We start from the raw sequence: 20,486 nt of genomic DNA on the forward strand, positions 1-20,486 counted from the left end.
TATATTTATCACCACCCGCCACCCTCCACCCGCCACCAGTCTACAGCCATATATTTTATTGTATTCTACTTGTAACGAAAAGCATAATAATCACCAGCAGTAGATGTACACGCTGAATGCTGATGCTGAATTATGTGTCAAAGTCCATAAAACAATGAAAATTTTATAGAAATTACATTTTTCTTAACATACTTATAAGGTCTTAATATAACAATACCAGATTACATTTATGCCTTTCTAGCTTAAAACAATTTACTTCAATGCTATTTATCAATTGTAGCTCGAAGTAATATATTAATGAATTCAACAAAGTCCATAAGATTATGGATAATTTATAGAAACTACATATTTTCATAACATGTTAGGTCTCAATGACTTAATGTTATTTCTTATTTTTTATATTAATATATGTGTAAATTTACCTTCACCGTTTAATTGCTTCTTGAAAATAACCAATCTTTACCAACTTTAATTACTAAGGGTTATGTTTGGATATAGCTTACTTTAATGCCAAATGGGTTTGCCTTTAAAATCTTTTTAAATTAAAAGCACATTATAACTGATTTAAATTATGATTATTAGTAATTATTGTAATTATTTGTAAATGCATCCAGCATTGGAAGATAGTCCCTGATGATAATTGTGATGATTTTATCTGTAAATTATTTTATCATTTTGGAAGTAGGTATACAATAATATGATTGCTTTCAAATAAAAAGCGGTGAGCTAAAAAGGCATTGCTTTCAAATAGAGTGCGGTCAAATAAAAAGCTCACTCAATGTTCGAGCCAAAAAAATATTATTGCTGAACGAAGATTGATTGAAATGGGAAACGGCGATTAAATCAACCGAACTTTGGACTACAATAGTCGATATATACGTATGAGTATAATATAAAACGTATACACTACACTGCATATATAGTGGTAATCCATTGATTCCATTGACGGTGTTTGATAAGTTATCTCCTACCTTACCAAAAAATGCGATATTTCGTTTGTTAGAGTAGTTTTACTAACTGTCACATATTGTGTAGATATAGGAAATAACGATGGTGTGGTTCGCAGGTGAAATGTTTTATTTACTTTAATGGCCTACTTCTCCATGGATTTATCTTTAAAACCATATTTTTCATTTGATAATAGTTTCAGTTCTACTCTTGTGAAAGACCACCATCCTGAAGATCATTTACTATTTATTTAAAATGGCTTATAAACTCATTTTAGTGATCAAATCTAAATAGCATCACATAAGATTCTCATTGAACTAGCAAGAACAATATCGTATGGAATTTTATTTGATAATTTGTTTATTTTATAATCGTTGTTTTTGCGTTAAGTATATTATTTTTTAATAATAGCATTCAGTTGTGAATATAAAATTCTGACAACATAAAAGTAATTTAGAAGACATTTAAATTTACTTCGACGATTTTTTCCATTCTTGTTTTATTGGTTTGTGTTATCTTATAAAATTGCTATCGAAAGAATGTATAATTTAATCGATGTTTTCTGCATTCAATGAAATGCAGTTCAATACGACTCAACAAGTGTTGTGAATTTTATATGTGCAATCTTGAAATATTTGATTATTCCTTATCTAGAATTAGTTTCCGATACTATTGTGCTATTCCAAGACAATGACGATATGCCTATTTACGTTTACTCAAAAACTATATTGCCAACACACTCTATAACTCTCTTCGAGATATATATAAAAACAGCCAGCATAATCCGAAAATTCAAAGTAAGGATTTAAAAGAATATCTTTTAAAAACATCTTCTTCTTCTTCTTCAATGGCGCTACAGGCCATTTCGAGCCTTGGCCTCCTTTAACATGAGCCTCCACCGCCCTCTGTCCTCGGCCTTCGTCTTCCAATCTGCAACATGGAGTAGTCCTCTGGCATCTTTCCTGACATCGTCCTCCCATCTCAGCCTAGGTCTGCCCGCCTTTCGTTTGCCTCCCGGGTATCCTGTTAGAACCTTCTTTGGTACACGTTAGTACTGGGCGTTGACGATAATTCCATCCAACGCCAACGTCGTTATCGTTGGCGATTTTCAACTGTTGAAAATAACTGTTGAAAATAACGCCGACGTTGACGCAACTATAATTGATTATTTCTAGTGATTTATTAACTCAGGTCTGTTTTTAGTGCTTAATTCTCCATACTCGATGAAACCTTATTCATTATATTTGTTATTATATTTTTTTAGATAATTTACTAATATCTACATATATATATTCAAATTATCATAAAGCATTAAACGTTATAAATTATTACTGTCCAAGTATTTCGAATTTCGATGCTTATTCAGCTTAGTTATTTGTAAGAATATAATGTCCAGTTTTGAAAAATTAATAAGATTAGACGTTTTTTAAGAAAAATAAAACCATGACTTACATTATTTGATAGGTTTACTCCAAGCTCAGTCTATTTATGGTCCAACTTTTTTAGCACAGTTCAGAAGTTTTTACACATAAAATTATTTGTGTACAATATTTACGGTTATTAAGTCATTTAAAGGTTATTTACAAATTGTTTTTTTGCGCATTTCTATATTTTCGAATCCATATTCAAAAACACCACTTGTCGCACTTTTCCAGCCTTTTTAGACTGCACCTGCGGTCAGATGTAATTTGTCCAGTCTTGGAAAAAATTAGTTCACAAGGAACGGATGTTGCTACAATACCGCTTTGTTCTATGAAGATTTTTTCAAATTCGGAAAATATACTCCATGTTCCTTCCACCATTTCAGGGGACAACTCTTTGGACAAGAAGATCCATTTCGAGATACATGTCCAGTTCTTTGCGGATTTTGTTATTTGGATTATTCACTGGCTTAATTTTTTCGACTACTGAATTTAATGCATTCCAAAATGATAACGGTTCGTCTGAAGATTCTGTTTTATTGTCAGAAATATCTTGCGAATAGTCTTGTTCTTCCGAGGGAGTAGGTACCCCCCTTAACAAAAGTACGTGAACTATATTTTTAAACACATTAACAGTGTTGGGATTAGAGTAATAAATCACCATATGTTCAACTGTTTATTAATATTTATCATCAGTCCAAAGTTCAATAACACTACGGCACTAACACTAATAATTATTATTCAATTAGAAATTAGTTTAGTCGTCAAATTTATATCAAACACCTATGTATTTTTTCATCCTAAGTAAAACAATTAACAAAAACAGATTGAATAGACGCGCGACAAGCCAGTACAATCAAACTAAACGTATAGGAGATCGACACGATACCATAAATATGCACGATACTAACAAAAAATAGATCAACATCGTATAGGGAATCCCTATTAACGGGTGGTTCCCCGGATCATTGATGTATTATTATTATCTCTATGCGCCACACACGTAATAATAATCCTATAATAAAGTTGAAACTGTTGGAAGACGTTGGTTTCGGTGTTTAAAACATTACCCTGTTGAAATATTAAAGACGTTGAAGATATATTTTGCTTGTCGTTGATAAATTTTATTGTCCCTTGGCGCTGCGTATCGGCCGTATTGGATGGGAAAATCAAAAAACACGTGCAGTAGGTACGTACATTACCAAAAGACCATTTCAAATTAGGCATAATATCGTTCACGAAGTGTAATCTCTTAACCCTTTTGATTTAACAAGCCAAACTGTTGAAAACAATAGGTACAAAACGTAGCTAAGCGGCCGACGTTGGTTATTTTTTGCTAGTCGTTGATAAATTTGATTGTCCATTGGCGCTGTGTATCGGCCGTATTGGATGGGAAAATCAAAAAAAACGTGCAGTAGGTACGTACATTACCAAAAGACCATTTCAAATTAGGCATAATATCGTTCACGAAGTGTAATCTCTTGACCCTTTTGATTTAACAAGCCAAACTGTTGAAAACAATAGGTACAAAACGTAGCTAGGCCGACGTTGGTTATTTTTTGCTTGTCGTTGATAAATTCGATTGTCCCTTAGCGCTGTGCATCGGCCGTATTGGATGGGAACATACAAGAAAAACGTCTAGCAGGAGTTACATAACCAAAAGACCATTTGAAATATCGAGTAATGTTGTTCACGAAGTGCAAACACTTAACCCTTTTATTTATTAGGCAGTTGAATCGTTGACTGCGTTGAATAATATTCGCAAGTAGGTATTATATTTCAACTATTGACGCTAATTATTATCAACAGCGTTAGACGTTGAAACAATATAACTATTGTTTCCAACGGCTAGTTATATTTTGATACAGTACTAGTACACGTGTGCTTGGCATTCGGTGCACATGTCCGGCCCATCTTAGTCTTTGGAGCCGTAAATGAGTAGAGAGTCTGGGAGCTTGGTAGATGTCATATAGCTCCTTATTGTGGCAGATTCTCCATGCCTCTCCCTCTCGCACCTAAGATTCTTCGAAGTACCTTTCTTTCGAAGGTGTCCAGCCGTTCCGCAACTTTTAAAAACATATAAAAACGAAAATACGTAATTCTTATCTTGTTGTACTTTGTTTTATTTCTCTTTCTCTTCTTTTCTATCCCCTGTATTTTTAATCGAGCATAATCTATTTTTACCAGTGTATTAGTGGGTAAGTACCTCCTCCTAAATTCCCTTAGCTCTGTGCTTATGCGTACGAGTATATGCCGGTCTGTTTCCTTTTTTGTTTGTTCTACTTAATCTTCCTTTTTCTATTTGTGTACTGTTTTATATGTGAAACTTATAATTATAATATTTTTCTATTTTTGTACTGTTTCGAAACTGTTTTGTACTGTTCCGTTGTTTATGTGAAACTTATAATTTTGATATCAAAATACCAATGCAAAATTGTATTGTAAGTTCCTCTCGTCTTACAGTGAGTTTTGTAACTTATCGAGATTGCTCTAGCGAGAAATAAAAATAATTTTAAAAAGTGTTCGAAATAATATAGCTGTAATACAGCTGTAACGCCTGACTATAGCGATATACGTTACATTGAAGCCGTGAAGAAAATGCACGGAAAAATATTTCGGATCTGCGACATAAGGTAGAAGTTAAAAAAAAATAAAGAATCAGGCCTATAAATACTGCTTCAAAGTTCAAAATCTCCTTCTTACGAACCCCTTTTCGGTAATGGTTTTATTGTATAATTTGAAAAATATATTACTTACCGCCATCTACATAAGGAGTGTTATTGCTGGTGGTCTGATTTCAAATGTTACACAACGTAGTGCATCGCCTTTACATATTTTTGTCAATTTCGACAAAGTTTTCGATAACTTTCGTGCATTTGGAAAGATATTTTCGTTAAACTTTTGGAATTTTTTAAACATTTGAACTATTGAAACTTGAAGCTTTTTTACTGTTCATAGTATGTTTGTGTTATGTTTTTCTTTATGTTTTATAATCACATTTGTTTACTCCCATATGCTGTGTTTGTTTATAAGATTGCCCATTTCATAATTCTATTTTTAAAAAAACGCTACTAATTTTAGAAAAATCTTTGGTTTAATAACGAAAAGCGCCCACTTATATTGTACACAGGTTCCTATTTTTATAATTTTGTAATTAACCATTATTACCAGCTCTGTATTGTTTTTGTTAAGTTATGTTTATGTTACACCCATGTTATGTTTATGGTAGGTTTATGTTTATGATATGTTATGTTCATGTTATGTGCATGTTATGTTATGATATGTTTATGTTATGTTCATAGTATGTTTGTGTTATGTTTTTCTTTATGTTTTATAATCACATTTGTTTACTCCCATATGCTGTGTTTGTTTATAAGATTGCCCATTTCATAATTCTATTTTTAAAAAACGCTACTAATTTTAGAAAAATCTTTGGTTTAATAACGAAAAGCGCCCACTTATATTGTACACAGGTTCCTATTTTTATAATTTTGTGATAATCTACTGTTACCAGCTGTGTACCGTTTATTTTAAGTTTGTTATGTTTATGTTATGTTATGCTTATGTTATGTTATATTTATGTTATGTTATGTTTATGTTACGTTTATGTTATGTTTGGTTTATTTATGTTACTTTATGTTATGTTATGTTGTTTTATCAATGTTGTTTTGTCAATCATGTCAATTTTATCCTGTAATTTGTTGTATTTATTAATAAGAAAAATGTTGTAATGTATGGCCAAGATCACTCTTAATGGGTGAAAGCCAAAATAAAGAATAAAAAAAAAAAAAAAAAAAGCTTTTTTAAAACTTTTTGACAATGATACTTTTGTGTAGGCTATGTATTCAATAACTATTTAAAATCAAAAACGTTTTTGACATTATTTTGTATAATTTGAAATTTTTAAAATATGTTAATCGGAAAATATATTCGTTAACTTTTGCCCATTTAGACAATATTTTCGATAACTTTAGTTAATTTTTTTCAATGTTTCGGGATATCTTACCATATTTGACCATATGCTGGGTTACCTCAGCATCCATTGCAAGTCTAGCCTCTCGAGACTTGTGTATCTTCATAAACAGAGTGTCTAATTATTTGTGTTGTAATTGTTTCAGGAGCCGGCAGCCATGGCGGCCACGGTGGCGGTGTCCTACCCAGAGCCCGGGGGGCCCGACCTGGCAGACTACTGGGCCGAGTATGGACTGGCCACCACCTTTTACGAGGAGCCGCAGAATTATGAAGGTAAGCCAGATTTTTTTTCATATTAACCCCGCACAGGAGGCCTTGAACAAAATAACTTCCCTCCGGGCCAATCTCATCTTTGGGAATGCTGTCGGAGGGTATTTTTAAAGAAAGGAAGGAGAGGATATTCTGGGAAGGAAAAGGTATGACGGGTGGGTAGGTAGGCTAGGGATCAGTGTATCCAGGAGTGACGGACGTATAATTATGTAATATGGGTCGACAGACAGTTAGAGACGTCAAAGGGTCTCCCAAAACCAGAATCTCCCGATCTGGCACGCCACGCAGCTGGTTGGCAGGCGCGTCTTGAATACACGTCACCCGATGAACCCGGGCACCCCTGCTCACCAACCGTAGCGAACCACTTGGAGTGACCTATTGCAGAGGTGTTGGTTATCCAGTAAATGTTTCCCGGACGGTGGTACCCAAACCCGCCTCAAATTGAATATACTCTCGACCGTTAAATACTTTCAGTATCGTCATGGTGACAGACCACTATCTAGAGTCGAAACTTTGCTAATGGCTTTAACTAAAGCCTAACGCTTTAACTAAGCCCAACGTAAACATAAAACTAAAAAGTATCGTGACCGGAGGGGTGATTCCGGCTCTACTTGGATAATGATTTGTCCTTAACCTTAAAATGAACAATTCGTAAAACCGGGATCGATCCTCGCTAAGAGATCAGAAAGATATCCAGTTTTGGCCTCGTGACAGACTATAGCCAGATTCTTATCAACCATTTCCTTGTCTTTCCCATTTCCCTTCCTTGATTCATTTAGCTTACCACATGGGACAGCTAGATTTCCCTTCCTTGATTCATTCAGCTTACCACATGGGACTGCTAGATTTTACTCCCTTGATTCATTCAGCTTACCACAAGGAACTGCTAGATTTCGCTTCCTTGATTCATTCAGATTACCACATGGGACTGCTAGATTTCCCTTTCTTGATTCATTCAGCTTACCACATGGGACTGCTAGATTTCCCTTCCTTGATCCATTAAGCTTACCACATGGGACTGCTAGATTTCCCTTCCTTGATCCATTCAGCTTACCATATGGGACTGCTAGATTTACCTTGCTTGATTCATTCGGTTTACCACATGGGACTGCTAGATTTCTCTTCCTTGATCCATTCAGCTTACCACATGAGACTGCTAGATTTCTGGGTATCTAGAACTCTTATCATTGATTTGAATTCCTTTTAGCTACACTTATATTAGATATTTTGCACATAATTCATTCAAATTATCTGTTATTATAGAATAAAAGGTTTCCCGAGTTTCAGACGGCTTCAGTTTTTTTTAAATGTTACGACTAATAATAAGATGTACCCCATAATTAAACTGTGCTTGAGTGTATGGGGTCAGCCTCTTTGTAGCACATTGTAGAATACATCATAATTAATAAATTAAGACATGATTGTAACATATTTTCTGTTATAATGTAACATTATTTTTTTAATAAAACACATTAAAAAAAATAAAAATTAATTAATTACTGGGGCGCTCTTCTTGCCGCACACAATAGAAAATTGGTCCTTTACAACGCTGTTTGGTGTGGTATAAAAATAATTTACAAATTCTCCCATTTTACTTTTCGTAAACTTTAAAGTCGCAATGATCGCCGTTTTATACGATTTGATTTCTGCATTATATTATTACTGTATTGTTTGTAATCTTTCGAACGTGATTAATTTACTAATGAAGCACCCATAGAGAAATCACACACAAGTGCTCAATTTCCATTAAATACTGATAAGATGATAATTTCTCCGCCTGTATTAGTACCAACAGCATGTAATTCAATTTCACTGTGATATTGTGCACTTGTAGTAAGTAAGTACGTACTGCGTTTGCAATCGCAATGATGACATTGCAATTTATCAGCTTAGGGACTTAACAAAGTTTCTCCGTTTTATTTATAGCTATCTGCGTTAGAAAATTGTGTATAAAAGTATTCGGACAGATTAATAAATCATCATTTTAAAAAAAAACATACATTCAGCTTGTTGATTTTTTACAATATTAAAAAAAACCACCGAATGGATAGTATTCACCTTCAAAGAAATAATTTTATCTCATGGTTTCCTTTGGCATAAGATTGATTCATTTCAAACTGTCAATGTTTTTGTGTGGTGAAAAGATGTCTAAAAGGAGTAAGAAGTGTGGGTATCTATTATAGCGTGTAATGTATAGCAAGCTACAGATGTCAAGTATAATGATTCTGTTTCATGGAATAATTAGTGAATGACGCGAGCTCTAGTTTATGTGGGAACCTCTTGTACTTGACTATTATGATTGTCCTGGTTCAATGATACAATATATAATTTGTCTTTGGCGTCTGAGACGTCTCCGCTCGTTTCTGGTTGCACAATGGATCGAGTCAATGCTCTATTATCCGTAGAACCGGACTATTATTGTACCACGTTCACTTTCGCTTTCGCAAAAGCATCTCTTCTCCCAGCTAACACCATCACAAACTCGATGGACCAATAAATGATATCTGCATCTTCCACTCTCCGGGTCAGCCGGGCTAGACACCACTTCGGGTCATTTTTACCGAATTACGCAATACATTAAATCGTATTTACTCATAAATCATTTATATTAGGTTTTTATGCTAACAAGATGGATTTTTATGTATCAAGGACGACTTCTTAAAAATTAAATAAAGTCATTATATATTCAATGACTTCCTTGGTAATAATTCACGTGTACGAATAATTAAAGTAGCTACATTAATATGAACACAATTTAATATTGAAATATGATATGGGTATAGCAATATAATAACTCGTAATAATGTTTATGTGTGATTTTGCCCGGCAGCACTCTTTGCATTAAATTTTGTATGTTGGTTCATAAATAATATTAATTGTTGGCAATGTGTATTTTTTCATGGCACCTTCCAACCTGTTCAATATAGGTGCCCAGTAAATTATACAGAATAAATTATAAGTTGTACATAAGTAGATAAATTAACATCTATTTCGTGAACATCTACGGTCCAGTGTTTTCTCGTCTAACCTGTTTTCTTCGGATTCTGCGCAATAATTGAGAATCGGCCAGGCTATCGATATTGCTAAGTAAGTTGGTATAGCTATTCGGTGACCAGTTACAGCGTTCTAACTAACTTGTATCTACAATTCTCATTTGAAATAAGCCTATAATTAAATATTTTAAATCTAGCCGATCTCTCATTAAACTGTCAATTAAAATATCTCTATTCTTCATACACATGATAGCGAAATTTCAATTAATTAAATTCCTTAACAGATTTTAAGGTTAATCAAATCGATCTCTTAAGTAATAATTGATTTACTTGAACTAATTCTTTGTTTCAATTTCATTCGAAAATTGTTTTCGGCCAAGGCTACCTGACCCAGCAGGATTCCAGAAATTTGCCGAATGGCCAATAAATATGGTAAAATCCGTTTTTGTGTAGGTACCGTAAACAATATTGTATTTTAAATTTAAATCTTTTGAATCAGAACCGTTTTATCGGACTAGTCATATCTATCTGCTTGTTTTTCTAACCGGAATGGGGACTCATTTCATTGCTAGGTCTTGTTCTACACTTGTTATCTTTCCTCCGGAGTCAGTAGTGGTTCTGTTGGCATCCTGAGCACACATCGTTCCCGCTACCCCGATCCTTAATTCGTGTATGTTTGATATCCATAAGGAATGAAAACCTGACAAGAATTAAATTGCTAAACACCAAATTTCAAAGGCCTTGTATCCATGTATCCCTCCCACATTTCGAAGGATTTCTATTATACAGGAAATGCTTAAAATTTTCGCATATGGCATATTTAACATTCATACATGACAGGTAACTTATATTTAGTAGTCAACTTCAGCCATGGCCTAGATAGTGGCAACACTAGTAGTGACAAAAACTGTCTGTAAAGCATGCCTCTAAAAAATCACACAAGCAAAGGTCGTGAAAAAAAAGACTACATATTGCTCAATTTTTTTCCACTACCCTGTTATAACAGATTAACTAAGGATGCGTTGTCTTAACTTTCCATTCCAAATATCGCACTAGCTTTCGCACATGTGAAAAGTATGATTGTTTCCCAAAAATACGTTGAAACAGTCAACATATTTTCCAATAAGCGCAAATCTCCGCTTTTCCCAGAACGCTGTGAGATGCACGTGAAAAAACAAAGCTAATCCATAGATCGGAGATTACCATCTGAGAGTGTTCTCTAACCGAAGTTACTGATGCAGCGGTTATAAATAGACTCCCCTTTCCGGCTTCTGTTCACGTTTCAGGGGGGAACACGTCTTTCAGTCATACAATGAGGAATCGGTGGGATAGTTTAGATACTCTAGATTCTAGATAATATAACTGAATAGTTTCAAGATCATAAATAATTCATCACAAACTGTGCCGATTTACAACTGAGATAACGTTTTATAGAGCTATCTCACGATTAACCATAAATTAAATAACAGTGCTGCGATGGCCACTTGATGGCATTATCAATCTAAATAATTGCATTTTGAAGTGATTTACTAATCTGTATACCACCTAGAAAGCTACTTGCATATTTTTCATCAAAAACCTTTAGTTTTTTCTATTTAGCTTCAAGTCTACCACTTGACTAGTCTTACAATTGTGCAAATTGACCAACCTAACGCTGTTTTATATTGAGAGTTGAGACTGATAAACTACCCAGAGAACACTACATAATCTACTCGTACACTTGTACATTTTAACACTTCTTGGTTTGATAGCTGTGAAACTAATTAGTAGGTAGTAACTTTAATTTTTATTTTATTTTATTTGGATTTACGCCCAGCCGGGCTTTTACATGGGTTTTAAGAGTGAGTTATCGAAAATTTACAAAAAAAATTAAAGCATGATATAACACTATACAGAATATGAAACAATATTAGTAAAACGTGTAACAGTAACATAAAATAATATATAAACTAGAACATCAACTACATATAAGCCAAATCACTATAACTATATTACAAAAGCAACTCTAATTTGTAGGATTCAACAAAGTGCTGGTATAATTTACGCTTAGTTCTATAAATGGAGTCAATAAATATAGCAATAGTACCCCTAAACTTGTTGCCCAGATCATGCATCTTATTGGTTAGTGAGTGTGTCTGATAGTTGGTTGTTTATGTATTGCAGAAGAATGTTACATTTTGTCTTGTGTTCCTAGTCGGCATATGTGTCTTTTGTAAAACATAATTGAAACATAACATAAACGTTATTACACACCTGGAATTATGATTTTATAAAAATACACGCCGTCCTACATACAGCTTGCAGACAGATTGGGAGGTTTTAAATAGAATCATATATTTTTAACAACATTTTTACGAGCTGAAAGCGTAAGTTTAAATGCTTATTATCAGAGTAGGAAATCATGAATCAACTGGAAACAAGCAGGCAGCAACCTACGATACAATTATTTTTAGTGTGCCCGCCAGCCCGCCTCCTCTCTAACTAAAATCTAAACACAAGAAGTTTGAGTGGACCGCCACTTCCGAGCCATTGCAGTCAGAGAACTGCTCGCCCGCTGGCCATTGCTCGAGTTTAAAGTACCAAGTGGAAATACATTATTGTGAAAAATATAAATATGTTCGACTCGTGTATTTATAGAAACTCTGCTCTGAAAGTTCCCAGTATGACGTGCCTCAGTTTGTAGTTGGTCAGTTATAAGTACCATAGTGTGGAAGGTAATACAACTCATGCGTCAAATATGGGTTGAAGTGCATGTAAATAGTCAATAGTGAACGTGGAATGCAGTTTCATTAACTATGGGAATGGGTGCCTTGTGTCCGCTGCCCACCAACAGCTGCTTCGGTTAGTTATCTTTGTTATGAGTTATGATTGTATAATATCTTCCTGTTGTTTCGAATATTTTTTTAATATATTCTATATGCCCAATATCTTTGTTTTTTCATTAATAAAATGGTGGTCATTTTAAAAAGTCCACTTAGATGTAACGTATAATGTATGTACGACAAATCGCAGAAATTAATAATGTTTTATGTGCAATTTCATGAAAATGCAATTATCCGTTTCTAACGGCATCTATTGAGATGATTTAATTTGTAATTAAACGTTCTATGTGAAGTCTACTCATTCATCAATCCATCCAAAATATATTGAATACATTTATGAATATCTTCTTAATACATATATAAAATATCTGCCTGTGTATGTTTGTGCTCGCAAAACTGTGAAAATTTCAAAGTTTGTTCTTATTAGTGTCAGGAGTGTTTAGAGAGAGGTTTGAATGATAGAATAGTCGGGGACGCCCGAGGAATACTTATCGCGATATCTCGCACCGGAATGAGATACGGAGTCGAGTTAAAGTAGATGTAAATGTAGTTTTTTTAACAGTAACATTGTGGTATACAGTAGTCAATGGTGGAAGAAGTCTGAGACGCCTGAGAAAGACATTAGCAATAGCGATGCATCGCGAAGTCCACTAGAAAAATATATTGCTTATACATATATGTATTTAGTATTTTATGACTATAAGTAAACTCGTAAGTTCGACTTTCAATAACGTTGTTCACATGCCATCAAAATAAAGCTTTCATTATTTCTTGTGAGTGTGTTTTTGTTGTTTATGAATCATAAGCTGGAAGGGAAGTATCGCATTCGCACCGGATTTTACCCAACAGCCTTCATTTTAAGTATTCTTGTAAATATTTGAATGGTGAACATAATAAGTGTTGACCTAGTCAATAATTACTAGAAGTAGGTACTTTTTTAAACACAAGAAACTGTCACTAGCTCGTTTTCCATTATCAGTTTTACAGACTTAAAATTTCACGGGCGTTCTGTTTTGTGTCGGGGACGGATTACGAAATGTCTAACGACCGTGCAACTTTCACAGCACTCACTCGAAGTGGCTACCTATCAATAAATATATCAGAAAAATATAAATAAGTATCTAGCAACACTGACGTTCAACCGTCAGCGAGCGTTACTCCCGCTGCACATGGGTTCAAATTGTGACTTAGACTGGACAAAAATAACTAATGATACTCATGAAACAAACAGAAATACTAAAGTTTTGATTAAATAAGTAATTTTTGTACGTGATTGACATCCACATATACATATCAACAAACTTGAAAATAAACTACCACGCGTCTATTGTATAGTATCCAGCGTGTTTGAATTCACATCATGAAAATTTTAATATGTTACTAGGAGCAATTGAAAAATTTACCAAAAAAACCGAGTTGGGTTTTATCAATTGAATCTTACATGCAAAGCCAAGAGTCGACGTGGCCATATGATTTTACCGCCAATCGAATATGATTTTTGTTATTATGTTAAGAGCATTTGTACCTACTGTACAAAATCCTACAAAAGAAAGTATGTTTTTACTTTGGCGATAGGAAAAATTGGCGCACAAAAGGTTAATGAAGCCTTTTAAATTATAACCACAAATGGCGTGAGTATAATTTTTAGGGTAATTTGTTGTTTAGAAAATCACTCAAAATTAGAAATAAATTATAATAATAGATAGGTTAACTTTGCAGTCGATGGCGCCGCTAGTGTAAATTTTGTGGGGAAAAATCTCTGGATTTAAAAAAAAATACGTTTGTATGTTCAATAGTTCCTTCTTTGAGGGACTAGTGCAAAATCAAAGTCTTTATTGAAGTGGAGTTTACGGTGCTGTCATTACCGGAATCTAGAATGTAATTGTTTCTATCCTGTCAATGCATAATGAATTAAATCCGTTTTGATTTTTTCGCGATCGTGTTTTTGACCAGCTAAAGTTTCTATTTGAACCTCTGCGCAACGACGATACGTGATGTCTTGAATCTTCGGCAAAGCAAAGCATCCCTCAGCAGTTGAAGGCATAACGTTGATAGCTGTAGCCTCTCCCTCTTTCCAATAAACGGCACATGAAGCCGAAAGAGAGGTTACAACGGAACTCACGGTGGTAGCAGGTTACATAATATTACCTACTTGCACGCTATGTCACGTTTCAATTTAATTTTATGCAAGAAGCATTAAAATCAACGTCCCTATATGGGATTAAACTACAAAACAGAATGATTATATTCTTAACACGCCCCCTCATTGGAAAAAATGTTTAAGGTACTTTGATTGCGAATTAACATCATTGAGGACGCAATTTTATAGTCTAGTTCTGAACAATAACACTCGTATAAGATCATAAACATGGAACCAGTTCAATCAGTTTTTTTATCATCTACGATTCAAAAAAAATGTTACTACCGCGATCAGAGCCGGCTACACGCAGCCGCAATTTCAGCAGCAGTTTATACATATTTCATGACGCCAAAGCTCACATTTAAATATTTTTTACTGCCAGCACCAAGTTCATAATAATAGTGTAATTATTTAGGTATTTCACGTTAGAGCTCACCTGTAGAGTGTTTTTGCTACTCCAGAAAATATATCTTCTTTTTTTTAAGATAATAAAATTATAATAGGTATAAATTCGCGGCTCGAATCATTTGATTACATTAAAACTGGTAGTCAATGTGTTCAAGATAAATTTTCCATTGAATCACAATTCAAGGCTTGTCCTGACCTCGGATCCAGATTCAGGTCTCACATTCAATTCGCTCTCAGAATAATTCCATATCATTAACCCAACCAGGAACACGGTGGAGGTATTTTTTTATGCAAACCAACTTACCTACGACCATTACAAACTTTATACATGTTATTATCTAGTACCTACGGACTACCCGTGTATTCTACATACTTGTAAATACATATTTTTTATGATTTATCCTTCACGCAATCTTTTTTAGGCTGTCCACCTCACAAAAATTATTGACAGAGTTAGAGATGCTTTATTTCACATAAATATTAAACTTGCGAAGGTACTGGATTGAAATGTGAGTAGGTAAGCAGAGAACTGATGAATCTACATCACACTTGTAGTCAATTTTATGGAATAACTTTTTAATTTAGGCTTTCGTTTTCATCAACCGTCGAAGCCTTGGAGGAAATATAATATACAGTCGAAGCGTAGACTCGCCATTAATATTTTTTTAAACCTTATTGCCGAAAAAAAAATATTAAAATAATCTAAATTCTCAGATCGAAAAAAAATATTCTCGAGGCTTAAGTTTCCCGCCTGTGCCACTAGTTTACGAACACCATGTATAATGTAAACTTGACATCCTGAAACCATGACATTATGCCCAAAATAGACAAATATAGACCGCAGAACCTTTTACATTTCCCCTTTCCAGAAATTTGCTTGCATGGCTCAGAAGCTCACCGATCGCTCCTGACTAATGTTTCTAATATTAATGGTGTTATATGGTTGTTCCAGAGGGCGAGCAGGAGGCCGAATGGCTGGTAGCAGCGGGTCTGAGCCAGCTAGCGCTGCCCTTCCTGGCGGGGCGCGAGGTGCCCGAAGCGGAGGTGGCTGCCGCACTTCGCCGACTACCACGGGCACAAGCCCAGGCCGCCCGCCGCCGCGTCAAAGACCTCAACAGGACCCTGCGACGGCAGCGCGCGAGACGGCCAGACATCAGGGACGTGTTCCGGGACCATGAGGTGAGGATTTCTAAGCTAAAAATAAGGAGTAAAACCTGATAAAATAATAAAAATTCTGCCTGGGCTTCGATTCTCGATGAAGTCGTTGGCGTATGTAAGTATGTACCCTCGACGAGACTCAAGAATAAGAATGTCGAGCATACTTTCGACGGCGATTGCGAGCGGCCTGGATTGGAGAATTGATACCCAGGAGTAACTCGTGGCCACTGGCAAAGTAATTGGCAGGAGAAACACAGGTGGATGGACTGGCCGGGTGATCAGGAAAAGCACAAATTGTTTATTATTTTTATTTTATTTTATCAGGTTTTACGCCCAGTCGGGCTTTTACATGCATTTTAAAACAGAATATATCAAGTAAGCCATCGATAATTATACAAAAATTAAAGAAGACGAATAAAAAATAATATTAGTTAAACGTGTAACAGTAACATAAAATATTATAGAGACTAGAACAATACTACATATAATACAAATCACTAAAACTACATTGCCAACGCTACTCTAATTTGTAGAATTCAACAAAGTGCTGGTATAGATTACGCTTGATTCTATAAATGGAGTCAATAAATGTATCAATATTACACCCATACTTGTTGCCCAGATCATGCATCCTATTGGTCACTGAGTGTGTCTGATAGTTGGTTGTGTATGTATTGCAGAAGTATGTTATATTTAGTCTTGTATTCCTAGTTGGCACATGGAATTTAATAGTGGCAACGATGGCAGGACTTTCAACTAAGTTGTTAATGACTCTGTGTAACACTACCAGGTCTGGCATAATTAAAAAAAACGAATAGACTAAAATATAAAATTTCTTCGTTTAAAAATTCATTTTAAAAATTAAAGTTAATCAAATACAGGCTTCGAACCTCCATTTTGGAAGACCTGTTTATTGTTTTGGCTTTGTTCAGCATTGAAAGTGATGAGTAATATTGTAAGACAACCAAGCGAGAAGATATTTTAGGTGGCTTTATTAGTATGAGATGTAGGCACAAACCACAGAGGTATTTCCAAGTTAAGTTATTTTTTACTGTAATTTCGTATAAACGCATTTTATTTTTTTTTTAATTTAAATCTGTTTTTTTGCATATTTCGAAACGTAGACATGAATATCAACTATGTGTTATTTTTATTATAGATAGTTATTCATGACAACGTTAATTAAATCGCGCTGAATACCTCAATGATTTTCATTTTATCTCTTAATTTCATCAACTTATAGGTATAATACACAATAATTATATTACACAATAATAAATACGGTATAGTGAAATTTTATACAATTTAAAAATAAACTTTAAGGGCTAATAAACGTGTTTTAAATTGTATACACTGATAAGCAACCATTAATGTGTGGTAATAGGGTGACCGGGTATCTCATCAAAATGACAGTTCAACACACCTACAAAAAGTGATATAAAGTCATGAAAAGAGATGAAACAAAAACTAGGTTAAATAGTTACCGATGTAACATATCACTTTTTAAAGGTGTGTTTAATTGTCATTTTGATGAAATATCATGGAACCATTGGCCATGTGATCATTGAGTAGCCAGTCTTTTCGCACCGATTTTATAAGCTTCGACAGATCATTTTGTGATAGGTAGTCAAATTATAATATATAAGCCGATAGGAAACTCACTACCTATGTATTAGGAACACCTCTTTAAGAAAATAACAACGAAAATCAGAACTTATTGTATTCATGCCATACCTACTCAATTTCTGTAAATATAAAATATAATATTTGGGAAATCCTTAAAGTTTATTACATTGTGTAGTGTGTAGACATCAGTAGCGCAGCTATAGCATTCACATGGGTGACTCTCCGACCCTCATGTGGTGGCAAGGGGGGTTCTACAGCTTATTATTTACATCGCATTGATAAAAGAGGTGGTAAACAATAATGTTTTTACATTTTCCAGGATTATAATATTCGATTGCTATTCCCTGTTTTTCAAAGCAATTCTCAGGGCGATGGGGGTGGGGGAGGGATTTGAACCTATCATGAAAACACCGTAAAATGTAGGAAATATTAAATATTATTTATAAATATTCCTCTGCCAATCTAAGAGTCACGGTGTCATGCGTCAAAGGAATGCGGGGTATGCGTTATGCGCCACTTGGAGATAATGATAACGAATTAATGTTATTTGTATTTACCCATTGTTTACTTTACCCTTTTTATTCTGAAACCAATGACTCACACTTACCTGCTTCGTATATGACAATGATTGTTGATCTCTACCACTGTGAACTCTATAAAAAACCCACATTCTGTAAAATGTAATGTATTATGATAAAGAGGGAGAGGTTATAATATACAATGGCTATTATTATTATCAGCGTTATGCACGGACCTTATATGCCCTGAATGGAACTATTTGAGATAAATTTGAAGCCAAGGGGTGAGGGGGAAGATGTATGAAAAATTCCTTACTTATTTTTTTAATAACATATCCCATCTAATTTGCATACAAATCATTTCAAAAGTTCGTCATACAAGATGGCGGGTAAGTAATTTCCCCTCGCCCTTTATTTGGCTTCAATACCATTCATACAAAATCGTACTATTGTTCTGTCCGGGGCTTTTAGGTCCATGGCATTATGTCCAACCCTAGCTATATTTTAACCTAAAACCTATTGGTTGTACCTTTTAATTACCTGGAGAAAAATGGTAAATAAAATACTAAACTTACCATGTAGGTACTACGTAATATATAAGCAAACTTATATACCTACTTGTCAGAAAGTTTTTATGGAAAACTTGTATAAAAGGGATAATAATTATGCAACACTATTATTACTACGAATGTGAAAAATATCTACCCTGGTACCTACCAAAGTATTAATAAGTAATTTAGAGAGATTAGAAAATTCTATTAGCATTTTGGCTGTCAATTTTCGAAAGCTTCTCAGAGATTGTTCTGATAAAAATGAGTTAAATATTTAAAGGCGTAAGAACTACAATAGAATGCGTATTTTCTAAAATGTTTTCGGAAGGTACCTGCCCGTCTGCCCGAGAAATGCAGTTCCTACGCACTTGGCGACTCGGCGCACTTATGAGTTATCGCACCTCAATGGCCGGTGGTAATTAAAAAGTAATTTCCGAAGAAAAACACTCGGGTCAGTAAATCAACAGTAACACTGACTTTTGGCATGTGCCTACCTCACACTCCAGTCAATAACATACTTTTAAAGCGTACACACTCAATTTTATTGCTGAGGGAATTTGTGGCCGTTTGTTATTTTATTTCGTGTTCCAATAATATTCGCGGTTTTTTTTCATAATTCAAACGAACAACAAGTGTTGCCATACAATATGGTTTTGACACACGGAAAGTTTACGCCGAGGATTTATCGGTTTTCGGTATGTTTACTTTATCATAAAAATGTTTTATTGAAGTTTTTACAACATAAATACGCGTAAGCGTTGATTTGAAGCGTGTTTTATTATGGTAATCACATATCGTGGCGTTTTCATTAAACAATGATAATGTCAAACTAGAAATAAAACCTTTTGTGCCGTACCTATTCGGTAAAAAGGTTCTTCATTATTATAATATTATGGTGATAGATATTCATGCGCGAGAGAAAAAATAACTTTATTTTAGAGTTCCAAATTTAAAAATACTCGCGTTCTGATTCGTGCATCGTTTATGAGAAAGGGGGGAGATTACTACGAACTTGCCACTTGTTTGTCTTCATTCATTTTATCATCTAAATATCAGAATACCTACTGGTTTTAAGCTATCTTTTTTTAGCTTAGTAGTTCGTAAATTTAATTTTCATTACCATTACAGAATTCCAGTGGCAGTGAACCCCGATCCCGGAGCGCCACTCCCGACTCTTTGGATTCCTTGCCCAGTGGTGGCTCGGCCAGTCCCCCAACAGAATGGGCTGACCCCTCTCCACTCATGTAAGTCCCCACAACATCATACATTTAACTCACTTTACCCATGGACATAATAAGCCCTGGACGGAACTATTCGAGAAAAAATTGAATCCGCGTGGTGAGGGGGAAGATGTATGAAAAATGCCAAAACCTACTTAAATTTTGTAATGATGTATCCCATTCCCTGTCTCATCAAATAACCAAAAAATCATAAGCCGTTATGATTGCACTAATAATACAAAAATAAATTAGTTCATTATGTACCACTTTCCATACAAATGTTCAATACTTAGTCATACAAGATGGTTGCCAGGCAATTTCCCCTGTCCCTAGATTTGGCTTCAAGGCCATTTATACAAAATCCTACTAAGTCCAGGGCTTCTTATGTCCATGACTTTACCCAAAAATATAATAATCAAATTATAAGTAAAAAAGTACT

At 34.6% G+C, this 20,486-nt stretch overlaps 1 protein-coding gene across 2 annotated transcripts in view; it reads left to right on the forward strand.

Moving 5' to 3' along the window:
* LOC149424925 (rho GTPase-activating protein conundrum-like) overlaps positions 1-20,486 on the forward strand; it is a 64,074-nt gene that overhangs the window by 35,136 nt on the left and 8,452 nt on the right. Inside the window, exons 2-4 of one of the 2 annotated variants that reach the window (XM_089647833.1) lie at positions 6,488-6,614; positions 15,927-16,153; positions 19,956-20,071. In XM_089647833.1, the coding sequence (XP_089503959.1) occupies positions 6,500-6,614; positions 15,927-16,153; positions 19,956-20,071 (458 nt within the window). In that variant the 5' untranslated portion in view covers positions 6,488-6,499. Of the gene's footprint in view, positions 1-6,487; positions 6,615-15,926; positions 16,154-19,099; positions 19,523-19,955; positions 20,072-20,486 lie in introns of those variants that run through there. The other variant, XM_089647842.1, reaches the window with a different exon arrangement.

This window comes from Hesperophylax consimilis, chromosome 3 (assembly GCF_061612785.1).
Source record: "Hesperophylax consimilis isolate HC1 chromosome 3, BYU_Hcon_1.0, whole genome shotgun sequence".
In the NCBI taxonomy this organism is placed as follows: domain Eukaryota; kingdom Metazoa; phylum Arthropoda; class Insecta; order Trichoptera; family Limnephilidae; genus Hesperophylax; species Hesperophylax consimilis.